General features: G+C 41.4%; 1 protein-coding gene across 2 annotated transcripts; it reads right to left on the reverse strand.

Annotated features, from left to right (window-relative positions):
* Positions 1-1,979: 1,979 nt before the first annotated feature.
* LOC116332196 (hormonally up-regulated neu tumor-associated kinase homolog) lies at positions 1,980-15,119 on the reverse strand. 2 transcript variants are annotated; one of them, XM_039598645.1, is made up of 11 exons: positions 14,504-15,119; positions 12,623-12,745; positions 12,261-12,430; positions 9,026-9,081; positions 8,773-8,911; positions 8,495-8,622; positions 5,381-5,516; positions 4,638-4,815; positions 4,436-4,519; positions 3,333-3,609; positions 1,980-3,243 (listed from the first exon to the last, which is right to left on the reverse strand). In XM_039598645.1, exons 1-11 carry the CDS (start codon positions 14,759-14,761, stop codon positions 2,480-2,482), a joined length of 2,313 nt encoding a protein of 770 aa, XP_039454579.1. In that variant the 5' UTR covers positions 14,762-15,119; the 3' UTR covers positions 1,980-2,479. The 2 variants fall into 2 exon arrangements, with proteins under 2 accessions (XP_039454579.1, XP_039454580.1); XM_039598646.1 differs by lacking the exon at positions 14,504-15,119 and adding an exon at positions 12,924-13,101 and having other exon boundaries at positions 1,981-3,243.
* Positions 15,120-15,422: the final 303 nt, after the last annotated feature.

Below are 15,422 nucleotides of genomic sequence, written 5' to 3' on the forward strand. Positions count from 1 at the left end.
ACTCTATTTTCTCTAACACCTTTGAAAGCCTTTGTTAATGGCATGATGCTCATCACATGATGTTTACTGTGGCATGCATGCAAATGCAACGTTCCAGTAGCTATGGATACATCTGTAGGTGCAGCATGCATTTTTAATTGAATTTCCATACCATGTTCATCCAAATTGTTGTGCGCATGGTTTATTCAGAATCAGTGTGACTGAAGTCATTTCTAAACGAGTTACCGATGCTTTTTCACTCACACCAACATTTCCAGCACGCAGAAACAAGCACTATGGATCTTTTTTTATGTTAATTTAATCCAAAGAGCTAATATAGTTTCAGTATAGAGTTATACTGAAATGACATATTTTGTTTTCAATGTTATGCACCTTTATTTACATAGGCTTACTTTACTTGGTAGGTTTACCGTTACCCTACTATTGTACAGCTTGAATGTGTGCTCATGTCTGATAACAGTATCAGAGCTTACTGGTTCATATCACTGTTAAGTAGCCAGAGAGGTAACTGGAGTTAGAAATGTATCCAGCTCAGTGGGTTCAATCTGTCCATAGTGGGCACACACAGAACATCCACCTCACCAATACACACACTCGCAAACAAAAGTATCAGATGACGGTCCCTGAATTATTGAGAGCCACCAAGCAGCAACCAGATTCTTCCACATCTTTGCCCTGAATATTAATGATCCGCAGATCCTAGACTTGAGGGGGGGAAAGGAGAGGTGGCACAAGCCAGAGATTTGGGGGGAAAACATTGCTGAAATTTCTTTCATATAAAAAAACAGTAAAATAATTTTCCAAAAAAGAAAGCCCAGTAAAAGATGGAGCTTCAAACCTCTGCGTTAATCATCCTTTTTGACGACAAGTTATTACGATTTCACCGTAGCTGTTCTGGTTCTTGCTTGTACCACAAAACTTCAGAAGAGGCAGCTCATCAGTTTGCACAGCTCAAAGATCCAGGAGTATTTACAGAGTTAAATTAAATGGTTAAACTCGGTTAATCAGTACATGACTAATGTGGGGAAGGACTAATGACGTGTTTCAGTCTAGTTATGGTGATACCTCGGTATGTGAAGGTGCATTCAGAAGAACAGCTAATGTTATCACACTTTGTGTCATGTAAGAGCTTAAATTGTATGATTTTAAAGCACAGTAACCTTTAGCATCTGTCAGCCCGATACTAAACTAGTCAGGCCGTATATCATATGGGTGCTTAGTGCCTATAATTTTACCATAATACAGAAACTTTCTGTTTGTCTGTGAACTCCTACTATACAGGAGTTGAGCAACCAAAAGTGGCACACAGGTGCACTTCCAAGTCTTCTCATCTTTGGGTCAGTAGGCCCCTGAAGGTTCTTATCTAGATCAGATATTATGATGTCATCATGTTGCAACTTGATAACATAATACACTAAAATGTGTAGTCTTTATGCACTTACAGCACCTTATAATAGCATTTAATTCCATGGCAATAACGTCTAATTTATGACCGCAAAACTTGCATGATGTGTTATGATGTTATAATGTTGCCTAGCAACCAACTAGCAATTTATTAAAAAAATAGACATATACTTGCATATACAATGTATTACCCCTATGCTTTTTTCTACTACCCTTGTCAACCTTGACTATTTGATTGGCAAGATATTTGTCAATCAAATATTCACAAACTGATATTTGTTTGTGCTCACAAACGTTTTTTTATTTCTCTCACCAAGCGAGACACTGGTTAAAATAAAAAGCACGACCTGGGCCTGGATAAGCGGAAGAGTACGAAGAGTTAAAGATGAATTTGAGGGATAGATTTTTTCCTAAATTAGATTTATAATATTTTTCATGTTATGATCATCATGTTTTCATATTATCACTTCTTTGAACCATGATAGTTGTTTAGTGTACATCTGACTTTTAAAGACACATGCCACAAAATAAATAAATAAAAATATTTGTATTCTTTGTTTAACTGTTTTTTTTTTCTTTTGTTATGGCAACAATAACTTTGAAAAAGAAAGCACATAAAAAACATTAACCAGTATCCAGGATTGCTTTTACTTTCAATGTCAGTACAAAAATCTATTTCAGAAGAGCGAATACAAACAAAGCAAAAAGCATCAGTTTGAATTCTGCCTTTGACATTGTATCAGTGGAGATCAGCACGTTGAAATTCAAGAACAACATGCTTGACAGGTGCTCGACCAAAGTCTTGTTGATGGACACTGGAGTTGTGTGACTATTGTTAAGAGTTTTGGCACTGCAGCACTGACCCTGCTGGTGAGAAAAGGCATGAACAGAACAGCAGAGTGAGAAAGTAATATCATTAGGATTGTATTTTTCTGTAGCTGCCATTTAAAGCTGTTCCAAAAATGTGTGCAATGTTTATTCTGATGCTCGCCATTATTTCTGTTGACACCAGTATTTACTGAATACTTCTTTAGTTACTGTCCCTGCAACTCTATCAAATCCTGCCATCTTTGTGTCAGTAGTCCATGCTCTGTAGCTGACTCTTCCTGTCAGGTTTCCCCTGCAGGCCTGCAGAAAGCAGTGGAAGGTTCAGGTCTGCCACGCGACGCTGGAGAGACGAGCGCAACTGAACTGAGTTCCTCTTGGCTCCATTTATCCCTCCTGCTACTCTCTCTCCTCGTGTTGCAGACAGCTCTTTCCTCCTTCCCCTCTCCTGCCTGAGGTTCTTGAAGACCACAGTATGCTGTCTTTGTGAGGGGAAAGCAGGAGGTTTAGACCCATTCACTAGGAGTCTCGGGGGCCCGGGTCGGGTCAGCCCTGCCCATGTCATCTTCCTTCCCCGCCCATCTTTAAGCGCAATGTTGTGTAGGCGTGGGAGGGGGGAAGAGGGCGACGTCTGTGACGCCTCAACAGAACCCAAGTGGCCTCTGTCTGAGGAGTGTGTGGTGCGCGCGTCAGTGTCCAGGAGCGTCCTGGGAGACGTGCCGTTCTTCTCGGATGAATAAAACGTCTGCAGCTTCTCCAGTCGCTCATTGATGCTCAGGTGATGAGAATCTTCCTGGCGTCGGGTGCCTCTGAAGCAGTCTGACCCGGGGTCCGCAGCGCCATCTGACTGAGTAGTCCTGAGCAGGTGCGTATTTCGGACTGGTCTTGACACGCTGCTATCTCTGATTGGCTCAGCAGGTAAGGGAACTTGGCAAGGGGCGGAGTCACAGAGCTGAGATGTGGAGTTTTTAGGAGGAGAAAGGTGGACGAGTTCCCTGTCTCCAAAAACAGTTACTAGAATACAACGACACAAAAATATAATATAGTTGACATTGTATTATACTGTCACTGTATGCTGCATTTGTATTTAATGCCCTCCTCACCTTCCGCAAACAGTGTCTCTCTGGCATCTAAGGTCTCCTCATCAGTAGCCCTATCCTCTGCAGACAGAGGTGCAGGGGAAGGAGAGGGGAGACGAGGGGGTAAGGACGGAGAGGCAGAGTGAGGAGGCTGGGGTAGAGAAGGAGACGGTGACCGATTCTCGTCACCCTCTCTGTGCAGGTTCTCAGTCCTCTTTCTGCTGCTCTTACATTCACGTGTCTGTTGGTTCCTCAGAGGCTTGCTCAGCTGCTTCAAGCTTTTTTCGTTGGTTGGTTCATTCTGAAGGTTGATCAGTGATTGGTTGTCAGGATGATGAAAGAGGAATATAAAACCAACAATACATGTATGATACTAAAACATATTACCTGACACTAGTTTGTACCACAATGTTGCCTTAGAAGCTAAAAAAAATTAAAGCCAATGCAAAAAGCATTACATTATTTAGGACATGGCTACTTTGATTGACAGGTGGCTGCTGCCTCTACCTTTCTGCTAGATTTCAACTCTGCAGTTTTTGAGATTGAATTGGACCTTTTGATTGTAGGTGTGTGTTGTTTGTGCCTTTCTGGAGGTTTTAGTGCAATTATGCAACGGTTAGATAATACGACTTGCTGTGTCAGTGTAGAGCCAACCGTTTAAGAAGTCTGTACAAAAGAGATGGTGAGAGAAAGGCTGCATTTTGTGTTTTAAGTAGCAATAATTAGCAGCTGTTTGTGTCTGTGTGGTTTACAGATGCAGCCTGTTAAACAAGCTTGTTGGTGATAGCAGATATGTTAGCATGTCATCCTGTAATGCTAATGTTAGGCTTTAGTATTGGCTCACAAACCAGCTGGTAATGTCCATGTCATATTATATATGGTCTATGTGAATCAAATGAATGAGATTCATGGTCAGTTTTTCTGTGTGGGCTGTTTTTGACTTATATGTTCCTTTATTATGTACTGTACAGACTCACGAGTGGCCCAAATTTCTGTTTATCACTTAAAATGGATCGAAACTTTATCTGAATGTTGATTGCAACCAATATGTCAGGGAGAGTAATAATAGTAGTGAGATGGGCGTGCCATCCTTTGATAACAGAATATTACAGTGACCTCAGGATTACCTGTTGTGGCGTCTGTGATTCAGTGTTATTCCTCTCTTTCCATGTATTCTTGCTGGGAAGACTCCAGTCGTTATTCTCTAGCTTCTGACAAATCAATCATTGTTGATGCCAAACCATGAATATATCATTTGTACTGATGGGTTTTTTGTATTTCATATTTTCAGACCTTTGTGTGTATATCTGTGTGTTGTAATGGGAATACCTTGCTGGCTTTGACTCCTTTCTGACTCCTGTTGAGCCGGCTGAGCAGCAGGTGATAGGAGGCCATGAGGGCCGAGGGTCGGTTGGTGGTGACCGTGTGCATGATTTCAGAGAGGGAATATCCCAGTGTCTCTGTCATGTATTCTAGCACGGTCGAGTTGAGATCCTCTGGAGACAACCTGGAAAACAAGAGAAAGCTTTGGAAAAGGCTCACAAATGAGAAGTAGAAGGAGGAAGAAGAAGTGGATCTAACAGGCCTGTGTGGCAAAGAAAGACTTGTAGCTGAAGGATTTTTGGAGCAGAGCTGCAATGGCTCTTGCTCACAGACTGTGGCATCATTCCTGCGGATTTCGGAAAACGCATTATTTCCAGCAGGAGCCATACATGATTGCATTTCCATTCTGCGTAAAGTGATAAAAGCTTTTTAGTTGTGCTATAATACACAAAGCTGTTACACTGCAGACCACAAAAATGTTCATTTTGTTCTCAGACACGCAGTGATTTCCCTCTTGGTTCTTTTACCCACACTGTAATGTTTGCTGCAGAACTTTCCCTGAGGAGAGGCTTTGTGTCCTCCTTCTCTCTCATGGAACAGATGCACATTCTTATGTTACAATATAATAATGGTATAAATCATTTCAATCGTTACAAGAAGGGCGCCACTTTTTGCAAACACATTATCATTGTATTTTGTGTATATTGATGAATTGGATGTGCACCTTATGCGTTAAGGCGTGTTTGTACCTGTTTTTATGAGAGAGAGTGTGCAGAGCTTTTTTGGAAAAGCCCTCATTTATCCATCTCTCCTCCATGGCAGCTCTAACACTGGGTCTCTTCGCTGGGTCGGGCTCCAGGAGAGACAACACAAATGACACAGCACCTGCAAAAATGAATCTTTTTAAAACAGGCGATTTCTATATTTGGTTGAGTTTAAATTCTTATTGCCCATTTTTAAAAAGCCGAAGATTTTTACAAGCATTTTCTAACTTGTAATTTATTAATGCGACAGACAGACAGACACTTTCTTAGGGGTCGCCACAGCAGCTCATCTGCCTCCATCTCACCCTGTCCCTAGCATCATCCTCTGTCACACCAACCCTCTGCATGTCCTCCTTCATTACATCCATGAATCTTCGCTGAGGTCTTCCTCTTTTATTTCTGCCTTGCAGCTCCATCTTTAAAATCCTTTTTCCAGTATATCCACTCTCCTTACTCTGAAAATGTCCAGTAGATCAATCCTTCAAGATATGACAGCAGGTCTGCCACGCGATTCCATTCAAGTCGAGGTTACATTTAATGGATCAATGAACTGAACTAAAAGAGCCTTTAAAGGAAGGTCATGGGTAGACTCTCATGAAGGAGGTGATAACTGTTAAAATTTCCTTTTTTCTGCTTTGTGGTTAAGAGAAAAGAGCAGCATTAGACATAGAAATGAGAGGTCCTGTGTAGCCAGTGTGCATCAGCTGGTCGTTAATCACAGGCAGGATTGTGGTTACTGTTTGATAAACATCTCATCACAGACGAGCCCAGGGCTGAGAACCGTCTTTTCCACTGCTGTTGCAACCTTATAAGTGATACATACTTAGAGTACTGACGACTTAATTTGCTCGCTCTTTGTGACTTGTGAAACTGTATCAGACAGCGAGGAGAGAGGCAGGGTTTCCCTTCAGGAGAACCAATTCAGCCTGTCAACCTGTGACATAGAGCTGTTCTGTGGCAGCCAAGCATGGATGATAGTTTGAGTCCAGATGGGGATTCCAGATACGTTTCACAGTGTAAAAGAGCAGATGGGTTCAAGCGGGATGGCTGCCACATTCAAAGACACATCAGCCAAGACTGCTCTGTTCACTTTACTGCTATCAGTTCACTTTTGTGTCAGAGCCAGAGCGCCTGTCTCAGCCAGGGACAACTCAATTTGTTTGTAACAGATCAAAGGAAGACACACGATTGATGAATTTTAATCAGTGAACCTGCGGAATCGTCATTCCTCCAGACAACAAACACATAAACTGGTACAGATGAAAGAAAAAAATATATATACTTAAGATGAAAGTAGAGAAGCCTAGAAAGAAAATCCTAGAAAGCAAAGATATATAATTTAAAGGATATCACAGAAACAAGCAAGACAAGCGCGTAAGCTAAGAAACGGGCCAGTCTTCACAAAATTATGAAGTTCATGAATTACCATGGCTGAAGAGAAAAAGAATTGGTAAAAGCCATGCATGATTTAAAAACTGCAGAAGCACACAGCCCCATTAGGAGGCAGAATAAAGTCTAAAAGTTAATGTGAATGGCTCAGATGCCCGCCCATGGCAGCGGTACAGCCACTAATCTGATCTTGTCACAGTTTCAGAGCTTCGGAGCTGTGCTGGTTTTCCCCACAGTAACAGGAGCTATGTTTGTTTGCGGTGACATGGCGCCATGACTGAGCGTAATGATGGGACTATGTGTAAGAGAGAGACCAAAATAAAGTAGAGAGAAACAGGACACTGAGGCTGCTGTGGACTTGGCAGAGGACAAGTGGTAGAGGTAAGAAGTTTGTAAAACGTTTCTTTCCTCCGATTTATTATGCTACGACATGTCTAAAGGCAAAAACACGACTTCCATAAAAGTTTGAATAGTATCATCATGTAGACTTGTTTTTATATTGGTTTCAGAATGAATAAACACTTTCAGCTACATCAGCTCATAATATAATCTGGCATTTTTTTGGTATGTCAAAGTCTACTCACTTATTCTCGTTCGCTTAATTCACCAAGACTCAACTTCAAAGATACACTTAACCCAGTGGCTTTTTAATAGTATAAGCCCAATAATCATGAGCAGAGGTTCACCAATCTGCAAAAAAGTGTGTCTGCAAATTAGGAAACAGTTTCAAAACAATTTACATAAAATTGTGAAGACTTTGAATGCCTCATCAGTCGCAGTAAATGTCATCTTCAAAAGATTCAGCAAATCTGGAGGAATCTCTGTGCGCAAGGGACAAGTGTGAAAATCAGTACTGTATGTCTGTGATCTTTGGGCTTCTCAGGTGGCACTGCATTAAAGACGGGCACAATTCTGTCTTGGACATCAATGCATGGGCTCATGAACTCTTCCGGAAATCACGTTTGTTAACAGAGTTCACCGTGCCATCCACAAATGCAGGTAAAATCTCTATCATGCAAAGATTTAAAATGGACGAAGACAAAGTGGAAACCTGTTGAAACTTGAAATTCTTTTTTGGAAAGCATGGACAGCGCACACCTTAGCGCAATGAGTAAAGGAGTCATCTAGCTTGTTATCAGCACTCAGTTGAAAACCCTGGATCTCTGATAGCATGGATGTCAATCAATGCCTGTGGGATTGGGCGTGATCAATGCTGAAAGATATATACACAGGTTTCAGAGCATAGAGACGACATTATTTTCACGAAAAAAAACCCTTGCATATTTCAGCCAGACAACACTAAACCACATACTGCATCTATGCCAACAACATGGCTTTGTAGTAAAAGAGCCCAGGCGCTGAACTGACCTGTCTGCAGTGCAACTGAAAAAATTTACCGCATTATGAAATCCAAAATATGGCAAAGAAGACCCAGGACTGCTCAGAGGCTACAATCCTATTTCAGTCATGAATGAAGCAACTTTCTTCTCCTTAAAGTCCAACAGCAGCTCTCCTCAGTTCCCAGACATTTATGTCGTTAAAAGACGAGGGGATGCTACACAGCGGTAAACATAACCCCGTCCCATTCTTTTCTGTTCTACTGTTAATAAAATCTTGGTTTATGAGATTTTCAAATGATTGCATTCTGTTTGGAGTTGGAGTTAAATATGGTAATGATAGAAGCTTTGTTTCGGTCACTCTGATAGGTACCTTTGCTGATGTCACTGGGGATGCTGCTGATCTCCCCGTTGACCATCTTCTGGTGCAGCTGTTTGATGTTGAACGGCTCAACAGTGAAAGGCAGAGTTCCTGTCAGCATTGCAAACATGCTCACGCCTCTGTAGATACACACAACGGGGCGGTCAACACATTTACATGAAAAATACTGAGAAAATCATTATGTAATCTGTTACAACACTATAGAAAAATGTGTTCAATATCCAAGCAGAGAGTTTCTCTGATAGACACACTGAGACTTTCTCACTTACACAGACCACACATCCACTTTGGGTCCATACTTCCTGTGAGCGAGGAGCTCCGGGGCGGCGTAGGCTGGACTTCCGCACTGGGTGCTGAGGAGCTCCAGAGATAAAGAGTCAGCCTTGAGGGTGTTACTCAGGCCAAAGTCTGGGGGAGAAATCATCATCTTACAGCAAAGTTCTTTTCAGAAATTGTAGACAGCTAAAACAGTTTAGCGTAAATAATTGAAATCAGTATGTTAGTGATGAAACTACAACATACCCACAATCTTTATATTGTTGTGTTCATCCAGAAGGAAGTTTTCGATTTTTAAATCTCTAAAAATAGGGGAGAAGGAAAATAAGAGACAAATCGGTTAGGTCTCAAAGGAAGAATGTGGTTCATAGTAGCATTTTTATAAGGCTCTGTCGTTAATCCTACAGGAGTTTCTAGTTATTTTTCTCCACACAGTGCTGATGAGTGTTCTGGGGCAATTTACTTGACAGACATGGTAGTGGTTGCTCAGAACTCCAACACTAAGCTTTTTCTGTGTATTTATAGATGACCAGATGAGATGGGATCAGACTGGACCCACAGAAGCAAAAAGAATAACCCAAACGCTAAATTTGGGTTTGGGTAGAGCTCAAGCTTTTGGAAAAAATTCTCAAAAAGAGAGTTTTTGTCAGAATAATCTCCTCTGGTGATTTGGAGGATGAGTATGTTTTAGAAAAGAAGCTAATCGCCCAAACTTAAAAACCTGCACTCGATTTTCAAATCAACTCACGTCACCTTTTTCTGACTTATTTCTTATTCTTTACCAAAATACCATATCTCTGTTCACCTGAAAAAGTTGCTTCATTCCCCTGAAAGTACCCCAGCCTCACCACCAACCACACTGAATGCACTAAAGCTACCAAGCTAAATGAAAATCTGTGGTCAGGAGCGAGAGAGCCCCTATAAACTACAGCCTGGGAATCCGCCATGCTCCTTTCATCTGCCTTCATCTAACCAAAAATCCAGAAAACCCTGCTCACACAACCCGAGACAAGTTCAAAGAGAGGCAGAGGAAGAAAGAGAGAAAAAAGAGCAAGAGAGAGCGAGAGCAGACATTGTCATAAAGGAGAAAATGTATGCGGTGAACCTATTGAACGTGGGTGGCAGGAGGTGCGTTTAAGTGCAAAATTTCCATTTATTTCCAGTTTAATCATCTCTGTGTGGCATTGTGGTGCAGTGTGTGTGTGTGTGTGTGCGTGAGAGAGAGTGAGCGAGTGCGTGCGTGTAGGTGAGCGCGTGGGTGTGTGTGACAGAAAGAGGTGCCATTGAAGGGTTGAGAGCGACGTCGTTGAGGGACTTCATTAGAGAGGAAGTCCATGATATTGTGATGATGTGTGAATCATGGCGCCGGCGCAGGATGATGAGGTCATTGCCTGGTAATCACATTCCCACCTTCAGAGGAGCCAAGGTCTTAAACCAAAGCGCAGTGCTGTGCATAATGTGTGCGGCTGTTTTGCAAGTGTGTGTGTGAGAGCCTATTGAGTCTCTAACACCTACACGTACTTAAATACCACTAAAATAAAACTCTCATCTCCCACACTGAGCTGTGCCCAGCACTTCCTCCTCTGTTAATGCCTGCAAACTTCTTTCTGTGTGTATATGTATGCTTTTTCAAGATGTGTGTATGAATCATAAAGCTTTGAGCCATATAAACTACTTTTTGCCATAGTTTTGATCTGTTTTTCAATTCTCTCTCTTTTTTTGCACCTTTTTAAAAATAAATATCTTTGACCAATCGGCTCAACAAGAATAATTTTCTTAGTTATTTTCGATTGGTAGAATTTTCTGCTCACCTATCAAACATGCTTTGGTAGATCACATGTCAAAGGCCATCTGAGAGTCAAATTTGGCACTAAATTCTAAATGTATTCAAAAGTGATCTGATCATGTTTTGGGGTCACTGTGGCCTCACAGCTGTTCGCCCAAAAACTTTCTTTTCTTTTCTTTCTGTGATTCTGAGCTTTTAGTTGGAGTCGGGCACAAAACCAGGTAAGGGAAAAGATCACGGTATGAGTTAAAACGTTAAAGTGGACTTACTACAGTAATTTCCGCCCCCTTTATTTTATTGGCGGGCTCTACTATAGTAGCTTTGCATGATTCACAGTTTAAAATAATCCATATTTATTTTATAATGGGTCTTTATATAGCCCCATGAGTTCACTGTTCACCTGACACAGGCCATTTTATCTCCTTTAAAACCAACTTTCCTCTGACTGGCTCTCCCTCATGAACAAATGTTTAACACCACTTGCAGGCAGCTGCCATCCTTGAAGTGGCTTCGGTGTGACAAGATACTTAAATGGTCATAAGATAGCATCAGTCTGCTATCAGTTGACTGAGTGATTACATCCAATCTGTGACTAAACTGTGATAAATCTGTGAACATTGCAAACCTGTTGCCATCTACACAGAAATTCAAATTCCAGCCAGAAACTCAGTGATCTGAAAGGGAAATTCAGAATTTCCTCCACAAGTAGATACACAGTTGCTGCAGGACTGTGATTTAAATGCTAAATGAGGTACATGTACAGCAACCTTGCTTTTACTGGGAGTAGAGCACAGAGTAGAATACAACCAGCTGGCAACCAGTTCCCTAATGCAAAGAGCAGACAGGCAGACAAGTTATTGGGAACATATTGGGAATCATCTGCATTTATAAATTAGGCAACAATTATTTGCAAACCTGTGCCAACCTGTCTGAGAGTGACTGCAGTCACTCCAAGTTAGACAATTCTTTAGAGACACGTTGCCTCCCAGCAGGTGACCTGTGCAGTCGCTGTGCGATCAACACTGGTTGCAACCAGTTTGTTGTTGCAACTGCTTGTAACTGGTTGTAGAATGTGAAAACATTTAGTGCAATCACCAGGCAATCATTTTCCTAATCACAGGGAGGTTCCTGTTCCATGTTTTGCATATATATTTATATAGCAGGTGACCTGGACCTACTGTGTTCACAGTCAGAGTGAGAGAATGACATTTGTCATTATTTTATCACCAGCTAAGCTATTGATTGTTCATCATCATCATCATTTTCATTAGTATCATCATTACATCATTGGTTGCATTTTAGTATAAACAGATACCATTTGCAGCATATTTAGAAGCTCTAAATAACATCTGTTGTATTGCTTTGACATCTGTTTTACGTAGTGAGAGACTTAAAGCCGATTGTAGCAATATAACAATTTGACAACTGTTTAAAAAGCATTTGATCTTTTTGAACTGTGAACAATGCAATAGAGTAAATCCATCTATTTACTATGAAGACTAGATAAAGACATGGAGCAGAGTTAGAAGTCTTCTAAAACTGTAGATGACATCTGCCTGTAAGGCATACATCCCTGCATTGCATCCATGCTCTTCCTGTGTGTGTGTGTGTGTGTGTGTGTGTGTGTGTGTGTGTGTGTGTGTGTGTGTGTGTGTGTGTGTGTGTGTGTGTGTGTGTGTGTGTGTGTGTAGTGACCTGTGCACGATGCCGTGTTTGTGCAGGTGTTCCACAGCAGAGAGGATCTGTCGGGTGTAGCGCCGCACCTCCCGCTCCTCCAGCCTCTTCCTCTCACAGATCCTGTCCATCAGGTCTCCTCCAGCACAGAGCTCCATAACCATGTAGTAACTGTTCTCAGTCTCCAGAGTCTGACGCACAGTGTTATTTATATGTGGCTCACAGCAGATATAAAATGACCTTTCAATTACTGTCTGCAATCAACATCTACCACTGAGATAGAAATATGTCTCTGGATTCATGTATGTGTATTTCTGATGCTGTTAATGGTTGATGGGTGAATATGTAATTGTTGTTGTGATTTTTTATTTTCATTTCTTTACCTCCAGCAGAACTACAATATGAGGGTGTCGCACCATCTGATGAATGCGAGGCTCCCTCTTCATGTTCTTCTGTACATAGGAGTCCTGTCGTGCTTTTTTTTTGTCTATCACCTTAATGGCTACCTGAAAACAGACATGCACACATGCACATTCTTTTGTTTTGTTTTTGCCTGAAATCAACAGAAATGTACATAAAGACACTTTGCTTTATATATAAAACAGATTAAAATGTTTACAGGTGACTGTAAGAAAACCTGATATTTATTCTGACCAACATGTAACACACTAGTAGGGTGCATACTTCTGTCACTTTTTGTGTCTGCATTTTCTCCACTCATCCAGAGGTTTGAGCCAACGGCCTATAGTCATGAACTCTTCAAAAGCTCAGGATACGGACTGCTCTGAATGCTCGATTTTAGATTTTTGCCACTTAGTATGATGCCAGAGAGGGAATATCCTTAATATGTTGATCTCAGGAACTGGCTGTGAGCACTGCAGCTCCACCCACCTGCTGTTCAGTATAAGAAGCAGCCAAACAGAAAAGAATTGGCCTAAAGGGAGAATGAAGGGAAAGCTACACATAGACTCAGTGTAAGATTAATAAGGATTATTGTAAACTGTGACTCATATAAAACTACTTTAATAGGGTGAAACAACAACACTGAGTTGGAAATGAGAACAAATATTTAAATATTTGATAACAACAGCATTTGTGCTCGGCACAACTATTTTTCCTCAGAATAACGATCGTGGTAAACAAGGACGTTTTCATTTAAAATTAAACAATATGAACTAAAACTGAATATAAAAACCTCAATTAAAATTAAATAAAATAATACCCTCCTCCCCCCAAAAAACACAACTAAGTGAAACAATATCCTGCACTCTTTCTTTTTATGAAAAAGAAAAACTTTTGAAAGTGAATTAAAAAGAACATTTGAAAACTAAACAACCAAAATATTCTGCAAAGACAAACAAAGTAAATGTTTTATTTATTAAAAAATGAGGCATCTTGGCATCTTTGACACACCGTTGGTTTAAATAGCAGTTAAGATCAAAAGGGCTCATTTTATTACCAAATCTGTTTCATACTGCATGTGCGAGTTTGTGTTATAAACATGTAAAATTTATGGCTTAGGTCAACAAAACATTTCCAGAGAAATCCAAAGGCCCCCAGCAGTGGATGCTTGCAGGTTTACAGTCTTCACCTTAACACAGTATCTACCTGCAGAGGGTAAACTGGGTTAAGAGGAACAACAACCCCCCAGATGAGTTTGGCCATCGCTAAGGCAACCAGGTCAGGTACATTGCCAGGGTCAGCGACTCGGTGACCGGTGAAAGTTACACTTATGGATACACACAACCACAAACAAACACATTAATGAAACACATGCACAGTCTCGCCTGCACAGTGAGTGCAGATGGATTGCCATATCACCAAAAATAGATGTGGAAGACACAGAGTACTGACAAACATGCAAATTCATGTTTTTTGTTAATCTGAAAGAGCGCCGATTCTAACATCAGTTTGCACTTTTTAAAGGACCTAACGACAGACATATTGCACAGAAACAGATGCATTTCAGACCTCTTAAATCTGCTGAGCAAATGTTGTCTTGTAAAACCCCTCATAGTCATGAAATAAGCAGTTATGGATGAATCTGACTGAGTTCTGTGCACATAACAAGAATAATAACAGACTACTACGTTCTTTAAACCCAAGAGTGTATAATTATCAGTTACAAGGCACTAGTTGTAAGCATGTAATCATAATCTTGTATGTGTGTGATCTTTTTCTTTGCCAGTGTGCCACCCCACCAGTCAGTGACATGTCACTTCATGTCTGCTCTCTAATTGTCAAATTGGAGAGAAAGCACTGACCTTTTCCCCTGTGCTGATATGCAGCCCCTCCATCACTTTGGCAAATGAGCCCTTGTTGATCATTTTTCCCACCAGGTAGGATCCAACCCGTTTGGAGTGGGGGAAGCTTCGCAGCAGCTCTCTGGGGACCTTCAGGGAGGGCAGAGGCAGCCTCTGCCGGCCCAGTCCAGAGGCTTCCCACTGGGACACCCCGCGCTCCCCTACGTCCCCTCCCTCAGCAACCATGTCCAGAGCAGGCTTCACCGCAGCAGCTGGCATCCCGGACAAGGCCCGGGCCCCATGTGGCCTCCCCTTGTGCTCACAATTGAATCCAAAAACAGGACAGTCCTTACAGAATGAACATGCTAACACACAAATGCACACAAGCAGACACAATGCTGGAGTTTAATCGCAGCAGGCAAGACTAAAGTAAAAACTCAAATCCTTAATCAGCAAGAGGCGTCTTCAAATGCAGATTTCTATTATCCACTCTCAGGTGAGTAGATCCTTTTGTTCCAACTGTCTGATGTACGACTCCTCTTTTCCTCTTTCTTTATTTTGCCTTTTAACAAGTGCAAATGCCTCAAAGTGTCATTCAGCTGCTCAACCGGCTCCTCTCTTGTTCTCTCACTCTGCCTGTCCCTGCCCGATAGTGGATGATTAACCGTTGTGTTCTTAGGTCAGCTCCAGTGATGAGGAAGACATTCTACACCTAAATTACCCCCCCTCCTGCACCAAGGTACACACGGATACTCGCAGTTACACAGTAACCGTTTAAAATGATCTTAGTTAGCATTCTTGATCTGCTCTTTTTCTACTTCAGTCTATTTCAGTTTTACTTCAGGCACATTGAAAAATTTGTGTTAACTGTACAAAAAGGTCAGGGGATTGACTGTAAGTATTTAAATTAGTCATAGTTGTTGGAAGCCTAAAGATTCAT

This window comes from Oreochromis aureus, linkage group 15 (assembly GCF_013358895.1).
Source record: "Oreochromis aureus strain Israel breed Guangdong linkage group 15, ZZ_aureus, whole genome shotgun sequence".
NCBI classification, from domain to species: domain Eukaryota; kingdom Metazoa; phylum Chordata; class Actinopteri; order Cichliformes; family Cichlidae; genus Oreochromis; species Oreochromis aureus.

Bases quoted from the DNA above. Each gene is read 5' to 3' on its own strand.
- LOC116332196 (XM_039598645.1), bottom strand. From the start codon at position 14,761: ATGCCAGCTGCTGCGGTGAAGCCTGCTCTGGACATGGTTGCTGAGGGA. The intron at 3,610-4,435 runs GTAATCCTGAGG...ATCAACCTTCAG, and splicing joins AATCACAGACGCCACAACAG to AATGAACCAACCAACGAAAA. The intron at 3,244-3,332 runs GTGAGGAGGGCA...GTTGTATTCTAG, and splicing joins AGAGACACTGTTTGCGGAAG to TAACTGTTTTTGGAGACAGG.